This window comes from Telopea speciosissima, chromosome 10 (genome assembly GCF_018873765.1).
Source record: "Telopea speciosissima isolate NSW1024214 ecotype Mountain lineage chromosome 10, Tspe_v1, whole genome shotgun sequence".
Lineage (NCBI taxonomy): Eukaryota > Viridiplantae > Streptophyta > Magnoliopsida > Proteales > Proteaceae > Telopea > Telopea speciosissima.
In genome coordinates this window covers 44,762,867-44,775,773 of record NC_057925.1, presented here as the reverse complement: position 1 = coordinate 44,775,773, position 12,907 = coordinate 44,762,867, and the positions used below count along the sequence as shown (strand labels likewise).

The 12,907-nt window shown below is 39.6% G+C and overlaps 1 protein-coding gene across 1 annotated transcript in view; it reads left to right on the top strand.

Moving 5' to 3' along the window:
* LOC122642778 (adenylyltransferase and sulfurtransferase MOCS3) overlaps positions 1–1,955 on the top strand; it is a 28,520-nt gene extending 26,565 nt beyond the window's left edge. Inside the window, exon 11 of the mRNA XM_043836357.1 lies at positions 1,471–1,955. Within this exon, the coding sequence (XP_043692292.1) occupies positions 1,471–1,857 (387 nt within the window). The 3' untranslated portion in view covers positions 1,858–1,955. The remainder of the gene's footprint in view (positions 1–1,470) is intronic.
* The last annotated feature ends 10,952 nt before the right edge of the window (positions 1,956–12,907 follow it).

The following is a 12,907-nucleotide window of genomic DNA, read 5'->3' as shown; positions in this document are numbered from 1 at the left end:
TTTTTACGCGTGCACATGTAGTGGTTACCTTAGTTTAAAGCAGTGGTGCCAAATGTCCAGGTTCCTTGATGCCATGACAGCCTCTACAAATAGCATAGGGTATAACCATGTGAAAATGTTAATCCACATAATGACATAAACAATTAAAGAAACTAGTGAAAAATTAGTGAATAACTTGCGAATTGAGGAACAAGAGAGGCCTTGTTGAGAGATCCTCGACTTCAAATTTCAACTTAAAAAAAACATTACTCTATTTATCCTAGTTTCCATTTGGGGGCATCTGATGTTTGCTGGCCCATTACATCAAATTTAAGCAGTGCCATGTTATATGTTCCAAGTGTATCCCAAGTTTTGTGACAAATTACAAAGATGCCACTATTAGAGGTTAGTGGCATTTTCTGTCTTTTATATGGCTCTGTCTCTTAGAATTTCCTTGCAGTATATCATGAAATATTCTCAGGACTGCTAATAATAATGTACTCTCCAGGTTCTTTATAGATATATGAATACGAAATACACCAAAGTAACCAACTTGACTTCGTAAGACAATTCTTTCACCTTTCCACCATACATGTGCAAGCCTTGCACTCTTGAAGATTATTTCCCTGATTATTTTAATGATGCCCAGACTGATAAAAAGTGCTCTTTGAGAAGCTAAGATGAACTAGATACGGTAGCCCTTGCCCTAGCAGAAGGGGGAATAGTTAACACACTTACATACCATACAGTCTATACTCTAGAAACCAAACAAGGTGTAAGACACAAAAAACACCGTTTTAAGCTAGGTTTGAGGAATTCAAATAGGAGAGTACTTGACCACTGCTAAAAAGCGCTTTTTGAGAAGAAGCTAAGATGACCTTATAGAACCCTATCCACGACCAGCTGATAGCAAAAGGAGAAGCTAGAGCAGTGCACGGCAGCGGGAAACAATGCTAGAGCTGCTTAGCAACCTTTGCTACAGGAGAGGCTGCTCTTATCCTATTCGATTGGAAATCACTCGTTCTATTCTCTCTGAGGTCCGGTTGGTGAAGCGTGACGTTTAGGGGGGTGCGTCAAATTGCTGAAAGGCCTTGGTGATTTGAACCCCATGTTAATCTGCAAATAGAAAACCACAATGATTCCAAACTTGACTACAATAGTCTCGTATCCATGCTGCCCCGACTCCAAACTCGATGTTTGTTAGTGTGGACGTGATGAAGATGATTGGATTAGATTTCATGTTTTTTTACATGGAATAATTAGTGCTGAAACAGGTCATACCATGTATTTCTAAATAATTGGTGGCTGGGATCTTAGTCATGTGTCTCTCTCTCATTCACACACACACACATGGTCAGACATGTTTGCTTGCTAGATAGAACTGCCATTCTAGTCTTAAGGAGAATAATACCTTTAATTATATCACAAGTCTTGTATTGAGGAGTGTGTTTTTCTCTTTACATAATGATTTGGGTTTCCTATGGAATGCAGCCACCCTTGAAGCTGAACCTGCTTCCAGATAATGCGAGAATAAGCACTGCAGAGTACAAAGAGAAAGTCATCAATGGAGAAGCACATGTATTAGTGGATGTACGTCCTGCACACCACTTCAAGATTGTTTCTCTGCCGAAGTCCTTGAACATTCCATTGTCAAGCTTGGAGAGTAAGTTGTCAGATATATCTTCAGCCTTAAAGCGAGAGGAAGAGCGGACAAGTTCTGGTTCAGGTGCTTCTTTATATGTAGTATGTAGAAGAGGTAATGATTCACAGAGGGCTGTTCAACTCCTCCATAAAATGGGTTTAACTTCAGCTCGGGATATTATTGGCGGTATAGAGGCTTGGGCTCGTGATGTTGATCCTAATTTCCCTACATACTAGCAGGAAATGCTTGTTGTGAAAATGTATGGACAATTAACTAATGGCTCTGATCTTTTGAAATTTAATGCTATATTTAAGGGAAAGTTCTCCCTGTTCAAGGAATTCTCTGATGGTTGATGGATGAATGTAATAATGTATTTTTCCTAGTTTTAATTAGGCATATAATTGTTAAACTTTTTAGTTCCATCCATTGAAGAAACTAAGGAATTTTAGCTCATGCCGACAGCATTGCTATTGGGACAAAGATCCTTTGGCTCTGATTGGTTACAAGTAAAGGGTAGTGAAATCACTATAAAGAAAAGGGAACATTTTGCAATCATATCTTGTAACCTACCTAAAATATTTACTATATTTATTTGGTAAATATATTTTTCAATGTAAAATTTATTAGTCAAGTCATATTTGGATGTTGTGGAAGTAGTCGCAGGATAATGTGAGGCAACAAAAATTCACTTTTCCTCTACAAAAATTGGGATAAAACAATATTCTCTTTGGTTTTGTTCTGTTTTTATTATTATTTGTTATTTTATTTGGGATGTAAGGAACAAAGTAATTCATGGGCAGCCACAGTTGATCCACAGTATGTGATGCGGTCTGTAACTAAATGGCTCCATGATTTGAACATTACCCTCCCTCTCTAACCACTCTTGATTATAGCCCCATGATGCTTCCAAATAATTATTCTCCGTCTCTGTTTTTTAACTTTGAAGTAACTTGCCCTCTTCTAATGTGTGCAGGTCTTTTTGAACCTTAAGTAAGATTAACTGTTTGGGCTTTTTGTATTGTAATAGCTGGATAAACTGTTCTAACATCAGCACGGTAACTCAACTCTACTGATGTGTTGGAAGCGGAGCTTACAGGAGTGCTAAATGGATGGATATCTGCCGCCAATCTCAATATCAAAATCATGGAAGTTTTAAGAGTCACAACAGAGAATTGAGCTACGTTCTTACTTGATACTGGAATTTTGAGTCAGGGCCTTAACATAATTTTCATTTCAGACATTCATATTATGTTTGTGTGATTGTTGTGCATCAGCCTTCCCTGGCAGGGTTTGAAAGCTGGGACTAAAAAGCAGAAGTACGATAAGATCAGTGAAAAGAAGATGCTAACGCCTATAGAGGTAATCTCCCTTTCCAACTTGCCAGTAGCTTATAATAAAGTCCTCTTTGCTGGTGCTCTGACTGCAAGGCGGCTCATCCATGCATTATTGAGTAAGTTCTTTTGGATATTAAATTTGCAGGCTAATTGAATTTGCTTGAAATGCTTATATTATTCTACAGGGGCTCTATAAATCATATCCTTCGGAGTTTATATCATACTTACACTATTGTCGATCCCTGCGGTTTGATGACAGACCAGATTATTCATAACTGAAGAGACTTTTCCGTGACCTATTCATCCGAGAAGGTAAATCCAAAGTTTTTTCTTAAGAAAAGTATATGGCTGGCAGCCCTTTAAGATAGTGCTTTGTATTGTTAAATCCTCGACACATTAAGAAAGGCATGGATGGGGTGTTTTTATATCTAAATTTAACTCTCATCACTATATTTGACTATATGTTTTACTGGACTATATTGAAGTATCCTCAGATTGTTGCCAATCCTAGATTACGTGTGGGTGTTTTTAGAACTTTTAAGTATGTATCTTTTTCCTTAAATTAATGTTTCTAAATATACTTTTTCTGTGAGCTTTCAGCAGCCCAGTGGGAAAACAGGCCCAAGTGTTGGGCCATCCGCAGAAAGAAGACCAGAGAGGACTTCAGGTATGTTATGATCATGGAAGATAAACTCGATCGAAACCTGTCGAAACCACCGAGTTAACTCGGTTTCGCAGGTTTTCGAGACGAGTTGAAAGGGGACTTTATAAAATCCTTGGATTCGACCGGATTTCGATGGTTTCAATCAGTTTTGACCATATTTTGGTAGTTTTGATACTTATGTCCATCGAAACTTGGTTCGAAACTAGGACAAATAGGTATTTATGTTAGAAACCAGGACAAACACTTAGTTATGTCTAATATCATTTAAGTAAGTTCATTTACTTAAAATATTATTCATAAATAAGCAAATATCCTTCTATTTGAATCTAATAAAAATAGTTAAAAAATAAAATTTCAAAAGGAAAAAAAAAGTCAACCCCTCAGTTCAAGAACAAAAACTGGATTTTCGTCGATAGGTGTAATTTTCAACTTTCTAATGCTAGGGTTTTTCTCAAATCTAAAAATTTCATGTACGACTGTGTAAGCCGTGTATGTAAGAGGGTAAGAGTTTCAAGGCATTAATTAATGGGTGGAGGTTTATGACTTTTCCAACTCTTTGTGAGGGGACATAACCGTGCATGTTTATACGGCCGTGTATGAAAACTTCCTCCATCTTAATATGGTAAAACATTGCTAAAAACCAAAAGTGCGGTAAATATTTATTTGCTTTGATGTCCAAAAAAATATTTTCATTCAGAACGATTTTGACAGCATTCGTGCACACCAAATTAAGTTTGACCGGTACATAACTCCTTTAATATAAATTAGATTTAAGTAATCTTGGATTTGTTGGAAAACTATCTAAATAAAGTTTTCTAACAAATCCAAGATTGCTTAAATTTGATTTATATTGAAGGATTTATGTTCTGGTCAAACTTTATTCGATACCATGTCCAAGAACAACTTACAATATCACACTTGGATCAAAACAAGAAGTAATATTTTTAGCGTTTTCTATGAGAAACTAATGCATGGATTAGGTTTAAAATGTCAAAAATAGGCAGCACAACAAGAATTAGGGCAAAACAAACATCTTTTGGACCTCGAAACTAAAGTTCGAGTTAGTCTAGAGAAAGTCTCAGGTTTCAATCGAGATATAGTTGAAACGAACTCGATTTCTAGCTGATTGAAATCTAGTCAAAACCCGAGTTTTAGAACCTTAGTTATAATACAATTAATATTCTTCAATTAGGCATAGGAAGATTTTATTTTAGCCCATGGATGGGTTTTATGGGCCTCGGGATTTTTATTTTGGGTTTATTGCTGTAATGGGTTTGTTTACTAATCCCTATTTGGAGTTTTAATTTTATATATGGGATTAAGTATCTGGATAATATTGTGTGGGTCTGTTGAGTAGTCAAGTTAGGTTAGTCTAGAAAGAGTCCTTTTTATTTAAGTATTTTATGTCCTATCGTTAGTCAGCAGTTTTATGTTATTTTGGAGTCTACTTAGTTAGTTTAACTTATTAGGAAAGTTAAAGTGTACTTAAGTAGTTTTTTTTTTTTTTTTTTTTTGGGGGGGGGGGTTTATAAAGGAAAATTATCACCTCCAGTTTGCTGACCGGCCCAGTTCCCCAGTTCCTCTAATAGGGGGATGGTGGACCCCACCCGGGCAGGGTGTTTGGGCATGGGTAGAGAGGTCATTTCAGCCTCCCTTTGTTAGAGGAATTGGGGAACTGGACCGGTCAACAAACTGAAGGTGATAAAGATCCGGTTTATAAATATGTAATCACCCTCCTCCTGATTGGGACTTGAATGGATATGATTTTGCAATTGAGTGCTTTGCTGGTTTTATTCTCTCGTCTCTTAACTTGTTAAAAGTTTTCTTTCTCCTCCCCACCCCACGATTATACTCTCTTAGTACTTATACTCTCTGAGTACTTCTTTCTTTTCTCATCTCTCCTCTCATTATTCCTCCCATTATTTCTCTCATTATATCTCTTTCTCTTCCCCCATGGTAGGAAGTTTTCTCCCTTTCTCTTCTTCTCTCTCTGCTATTGGTTTGTTTAGCTTCAAATTCTATTTTAAGGGAGATTTTATTTCTTCTCACGTTACTATTTCTCTCCTATTTTCCCTCTCTTTCTTTATTTTCACTACCATCACCCATCGATATCATCTCTCCTGTTTTCCCTCTCTTTATTTTCACTACACCCATCAATATTTTAATTCTGGTTAGTTATTTCTTGGAGTAAATATTGAATTTTACATATTAAAATCTGTTGTTATTCCTCATTAATTTTGAACCATTAGATCTAGGTTCAGGTTTGGCCATATCAAAACCATTAGGTCAAAATCTGATAATCTGAAATTAGATCTGGCCCATATATAGCCTCCTGATGAATTATTGGATGGTTTGCACAGCACATGGGTTAGCCATGTCTAGTCTAGTTTAGGATCCTATCTTAACCATAAAACCCTAAATGTATTGAGCTCTCTCTAACCCTTGTACTTTTAATGCTGAACCAAAACTACCAAAATTTAGTTTTTCCATTCATAGCTCAAAATTTTCACATGAGGATTGCATTTGGACGGAAATTTCTCAGATATATAGACGACCATGTTGAAATGTTAACATGTACATTTTAGCAAACCAATTAAACTTTTGGGCGATTGAGGAATCCTTGCCCAATTTCGAATTATTAGTTGAGTTTAAGCATATTATTATATTCTGTGTGTGTGTGTGTGTTCAGGCTTTTATTTATTTATGCAATTCACTTTATAATGAAAATCAAATAAAGTGAGTGGTGAATGATTAGTGACTCATAGGCGGCCAAATGAGGGATTGGCAGATAGGATTTATTTATTTATTTATTGGTAATTGGGAGCTTTACATATATATTTGATTGAAGCGCGGGGGGGGGGGGATTGAATCGCGGAGGGGATAAGATACTAGCCAAGAGACTCGAACTTGAGACCTCTTGGTGAGCAGGGGCATGAAGCGCACCACGGCTCACCAACTGAGCTAAGCAATTGTTGGTATTGGCAGATAGGATTATACACTTAACTTTAAGATAAAGCATCGAGCTCGAGCCACGGAGCATCTGTAGATGCGTTTGGAGCCGATCTTCCACTGACCTCAATGATGGGGAATTTGAATTCGATACTATCGATCTAACCCAATTTATGCTGCTGCAAAGTGTGATCAGAGTGATGGTGAGAGAGTTCGATTATGCTGCTGCAAGGTGCCCATGTGGTGGGGTCGGATCGAGTGGATAAGCACATCAATTGCAGTGAATTGTTGGTGATTTGAAGTTCTCTCTATAGTCAACCCTAAGATTGCTAGAGTTGTTTTCCAAGGGGTTTCAGGCCTTGGTTCCTGCCGTTGGTTCCAGAATCGATATTTCTGTTATGTTGCTGCTGCTTCTACTCCTTCCCTTCTACTACCATTAATTATTGATTCATCCTGCAACATTGTGATGCCAAAGGAAGCTTCCATCAGATTCATCTGATGTTACAAGGAAATTGGGGCTACAATTTCTAACTAAAAGGGTTTCTTTCCATTGTTTTCCGTAAATTGGGTATATTTCTCCACCTTCTAGGAGTGTTTTTTTCTCCTCCGTCTGGGAGTGTTTAGAGTTTTTTTTGCAATAAACCATGGATTCTAATCTGCTATCTCTCTCATCCCCCTTACCCCCACCCTTACCAGATCCTTCTCCATCCTCTATACCAAATCACCATGACCCACCACCATATATTTCTGATTGTGATAATACTGATGATGAAGATACCTTTGTTGTCGATGATGATATTGAGGAACAACTATCACACAATGCAGAGTTAACTCTGGCTGGTTATGTTTTAGCAAGGAAACCCTATAGAAAGCAGGCAGTGACCGACGCACTGATATCAGCATGGAATACCAGTCACCCTGTGACTGTTTCTTTTATCAGAAATCACACCTACCTATTTAAATTTGAGCATCTGATGGACGTCCAAAATGTCCTCAATGAAGCCCCATGGTCGATAGCCGAAAATTTGATAGTTCTGGAGTGATGGAACTCTTCCAAAAGTTGGAAGTTTGCTGTCACTGAGATATGGGCCCAATTTCATGCGATCCCCGAAGAACTTCAAGACCATAATCTGATGACACGGTTTGTTCAGAAGGCTGGGAAAACATCAAAGCTAATGCATATCACTGGAGTGCAATCAGGGCAGCGGGTTAGCTTTTTCAGAGCACGCATCCAGTTGGAAGTTGCAAAGTCGTTAAAAGCCTCATTAAAGATTAAACGTAAGAATAGAAACCTGCACCTCGTGGATATAAGATATGAACGTCTCCCACTCTTTTGTTTCTTCTGTGGCCTCCTGGGCCATGATGAGCAGAGGTTCCAAGCTATGTTTGAAGTAGAGCAAACTCATTGTGCATTGCATGAGTGCCCGATAGACTATCCTTGCCCACAGTTCAATCGACGTCAGTACCAAACACAGCTCCGTTGTCCAATTTCAAATGGTCATCTACTTGAACAAGCAACCATTATTCTACCCAAAGCTCCACCTCATCATACTCATCCACTGGTGTCCACCGTAGATGCCCACTGGCCATCCATGAGCACCGGTGGAGCGTACATTTCCTCACCTGCTATGGTAACCAATCCCACTCCTCACTTAGCTTTAAATGTCTTCCCCAATTCCCCAAGTCCATATTCTCCATTACCCACCAACCATACTACAAATGACCAACCATTATCTTCCCATATTGTGCAACCGTTAGACTTTATCCCACCACCACTCTTTCCTAATTCCACTCAACCTATACCCCTATCCATAACTAGCCCACCACAAACAGTTACCTACCAACCAATGGAATCCACAGTCCTAAATTACCTCCATCACCTCCCTCAAACTTCGAAAATACACCAGGCCTTATCTACCCTTCTACCCCATCTTTCCAGGTGCTCTCTACCAAACCCGAATCCATCTCTGACCCACCTTCCCACCTCCTCTTCCTATCCTCATCCCAATCATGTGGTCCCCTCTACCCATCACCCAAACTCTACCTCGACTCATATAAGTCGCCCTATGCAAGCTCCTAAACGATAAAGGCTAGCATCAGATGAAGCTCTCTCGTTGGAAGATACTGAGATGGTGAAACAAGAAGAAGCTGCCCCTCTGTCCCATTTTTTAGGACAGCCCCCCGTAGAGACTGGAGAACAGCAGTCCCACGGGTCACAATGAAGTTGTTGGGATGGAATTGTCAAGGGCTAGGGAGTCCCTCGACAATTCGCTCCTTGAATCATCTCCTTAATAAAGATAAGCCGGATGTGGTATTTTTTATGGAAACAAAAATGAAGAAAGGAAAGGTCAATGGGTTACAGAGGAAAAGAAATTTTCAAGGTTTTGCAGTAGTGGAACCTCAAGGTGCATCTGGAGGCCTTGCGTTGTTCTGGAAGGACTCTATAAATCTGATTGTTTTGAGCTCTGATGCGAGAATAATGGACGTAGAAATTGCTATAGTTGATCACCCCCCTTTTTTTCTCACATGTGTATATGGTGATCCCGTAAAGCATAAGAGGAAGGAGGTGTGGGATCGTATAACTTCCTTGGGAAGGCAACACCAAGGTAATTGGCTATGTTTTGGTGATTTTAATTCTTACTTATCATGGCATGAGAAAGCAAGTGGATCGCAGCAAAATTCTCTGGATCCTGATATTTTTTGAGATTTCCTAAATTCCTATAATTTCATTGATCTTGGGTTTATGGTCCTTATTACACTTCGAACAACACGAGAGATGGAACTACAAATATTAGAAACCATTTGGATCGTGCCCTGTGTAACCCTGATTGGAGACAAAGTTTTGGTGATTCAGTGGTCTTTGTGAAACCAGCAGTGAGCTCTGATCATTGCCCTATTATCATTGATATTGAGGGAGGTTTGTTCCATGGACATCGACCCTTTAGGTTCGAATCCTTGTGGTTGAAGCACCAGGACTACTGAAATGCTGTTGTACAGGTTTGGTTAATCTCTCCTGCCGGGTCGACGGGTAGCAAAGTGTTGGGGAAAATTCGGCATTGTCAAAAGGTCTTTAAGAAATGGAATAGGGAGGTTTTTGGAATAATTCAGGAGACTATTAAGAATTTAAAGGCTGAGATGGAACATATTCAAAGCCTACCAGTGTCTCTCTTTTCTCAACAAAGAGAATCACAAGTGCATAAGCTCCTAGAGGACGAATTACTGAAAGAAGAAGAGCTGTGGAGGCAGAAATCTCGCATTGCATGGTTTCAGGGTGGAGATAAGAATACATCCTTTTTTCACATATCTACGATACGACGGCAACATAGTAACAAAATTATGAAGCTGAAATTCCCCTCAGTCCAATGGTCAACCTCGGATGCTGATGTTTCTAATATCTTGTGCAATCATTTCCAAAATCAGTAAGTAACTGAACCTGTAGATAATGTGGCTTTAACACAGGTTCTTGATGTTATCCAGTCAGTAGTCACTGCTGAGATAAATGAGATGTTATGCAAAGCCCCAACCTTGGAGGAAGTTCAGGCTGCCTTATTTGCTATAGTGCCTTTGAAATCCCCTGGGTCAGATGGATTACCACCTATTTTCTTCCAACAATATTGGGATTTCGTAAAGAATAATATTTTTACCTATATTGTTGATTTTTTTGTAACGGGTCACATCCCTGTGGAATTGAACAAAACTTACATTTGTCTCATTCCGAAGGTGAACCATCCAGAGCTGGCAGAACAGTTTCGCCCCATTAGCCTTTGCAATGTGGTCTTCAAAATCATCACCAAATTGGTGGCAGATCGCTTGCATGGAGTCTTGGATCGAATCATAACTCCCTCCTAATATGCTTTTATTCCCAAACGCCTCATCTCTGATAATATCTTGGTAGCACATGAGATGTTTCACTATATCAAGAAACACAAAAAAGGTAAAGATAAATTTTTTGCCTTGAAGTTAGATATGAGGAAAGCATATGATAGGTTAGAATGGTGTTTTATTGCGGGCATACTAAGTTAGATATGAGGAAAGCATATGATAGGTTAGAATGGTGTTTTATTGCGGGCATACTCTTAAAGTTGGGTTTCTGTAATGATTGGGTATTTTGGGTTATGGCCTGTATCCGGACTGTTTCTTATAACCTGCTTATAAATGGATGTATCAAGGGCGCCATATCTCCTTCAAGAGGTATATGGCAAGGGGACTCAATTTCCCCTGCAATTTTTATTTTATATTCCCAGGCACTCACTGCGGTTATAAGACAAGAGGAGCTTGCTGGTAACCTGCATGGAGTCAGGGTTCGGCATAGAGGTGTTCCTATTACACACCTTTTATTTGCCGACGATTGTCTCTTGTTTTCACAAGTTACGGTTGGGGAAATTCATTCTTTGAAGCAGTGTTTGGATCTTTATTGTAAGGCAACAGGTCAAGCTATTAATCTCTAGAAATCTAGTCTTACCTTCAGCCCGAATACACCTCTGAAGTTTAAGAGATGGTTTTCAAGAGTTCTGAAAGTTTCATACGGTGAAGGTCCCACAAAGTACTTGGGGCTGCCTACTGAGTTTGGAGCCTCAAAGAAACACTTATTTCAGGAGGTGAAGGAGAGATCATTAAACAAATTTTGTTACAGGGTTGGAAGGAACGACCCTTATCACATGCAGGAAAAGAGATTCTCTTGAAGACAACTATTTCCCCTTTGACAAATTTTACTAGCTCACACTTCTATTGGGGTGAAACTGAGAAAAATGCTCTGATCCATTGGATGTCATGGTCTAAGTTGTGTAGATCCAAAAACAAAGGCGGTTTGGGGTTCAAAGACTCTCGGCTACAGAACCAAGCTCTATTAGCCAAAGTAGCATGGAGACTGTGGTCATCACCGGATTCCCATTGGGCTTGTTTTATTAAGGCAATTTACTTCCCTCCACGGACTTCCTTCATGCGAGAGTGGGTAACAAACCCTCTTAGGGCTGGCGAAGCCTTTTGGAGGGAAGAAAGGTTTTACAGGCCGGATTAATGTGGCAAATAGGTGATGGTCGACAAGTTGATATATGGGTAGATTGATGGATTCCTTCACTACCGGGTTACAAGACCAGTACCTATGCCCGCAGGATTGCCCTCTCTTATCTGTTTTTGAGCTTATTGATTCAGGTAACCGGACTTGGCGTATGGACTTGTTGCAGTAATATTTTCATCCCTCTGATAGGGAAGCTATTTTAAAGATCTCTCTTAGCTTATTTGTATATGAGGATAAGCTTATATGGGGGCCATCGCCAAATGGAAGGTTTACAGTTAAATCCGCCTATCACTTGTTGGTTAAATTGAAGGATGAAGAGAATCTGCAAGTGCATCTTCCTCAAGGCTGCATAGTTGGGATCGTGTTCCTGATAATATATGGAAGCGTATATAGGCTACTAGGACACTATCAAAGATAAAGTCCTTCATCTGGCGAGCATTAAATGAAGGACTAGCCACGGGTGATGGGCTGGCCATTCGAAAGTTTCCAATTGATCCAGTTTGTATTAGACGTGGTATGAAGAGAGAAACTGTGGATCACATGTTATTTGTTTGGCAGTTCTCTAATATACTCACCTTCCTCTATCTCAGTTCCAACTTTAAAGGATTGGCTAAGTAGTTGGGATGCTTTGTTTCGCAAAGATAAATGTTTGGCCCATGAATCGTTGTCTAGAGCCTCCTTCATACGCTGGTATATTTGGCGGGCTAGAATGACTTGGTTTTCAAAACCAAGTCTTGGACACCTATAGAAGTCATCTCAGTAGCGGAAAAGGCTTATTGTGAATATAACTCAGCATTGGATGTGCCAACAAAGTCTCAAATTGCTTGAACCACATCTCCAGCAACCGTTAGCCAAGTGTGTTGGGTACACCTTCTTGTAGGCACATTGAAGGCCAGTTGTGATGCAGCACTAGCAAAGGAGAACTCCAAAGGAGGTTTAGGGGTTGTTCTCAGAGATCACAGAGGTGTTCAGATGAAAGTTATCTCAATCCCCCATCATCTCAGTTCTGCTCTACAAGGAGAAGCATTGGCGGTACGGCTTGCTCTTACCCATGCGCTTGAAGATGGACACCTCCGTTTGCAGTTGGAAATGGATAGCAAGGAGCTTCATATCTTCATTCAAGACCCTAACCGTGTGCACCCCCCCTTTGAAGCTGCAATCACGATTGCTGATGTGAGACGTATGACCTCCTCTTTTGAGTCTATTTCCTTTCTTTGTATTTCAAGGGATCTAAACTCTGTTGCAGATACCCTGGCCCTGTCTATCATGTGTAGTACAGTATGGCCGCTTACCATTCCATGGCTTCACGACCTTTGTCTGAG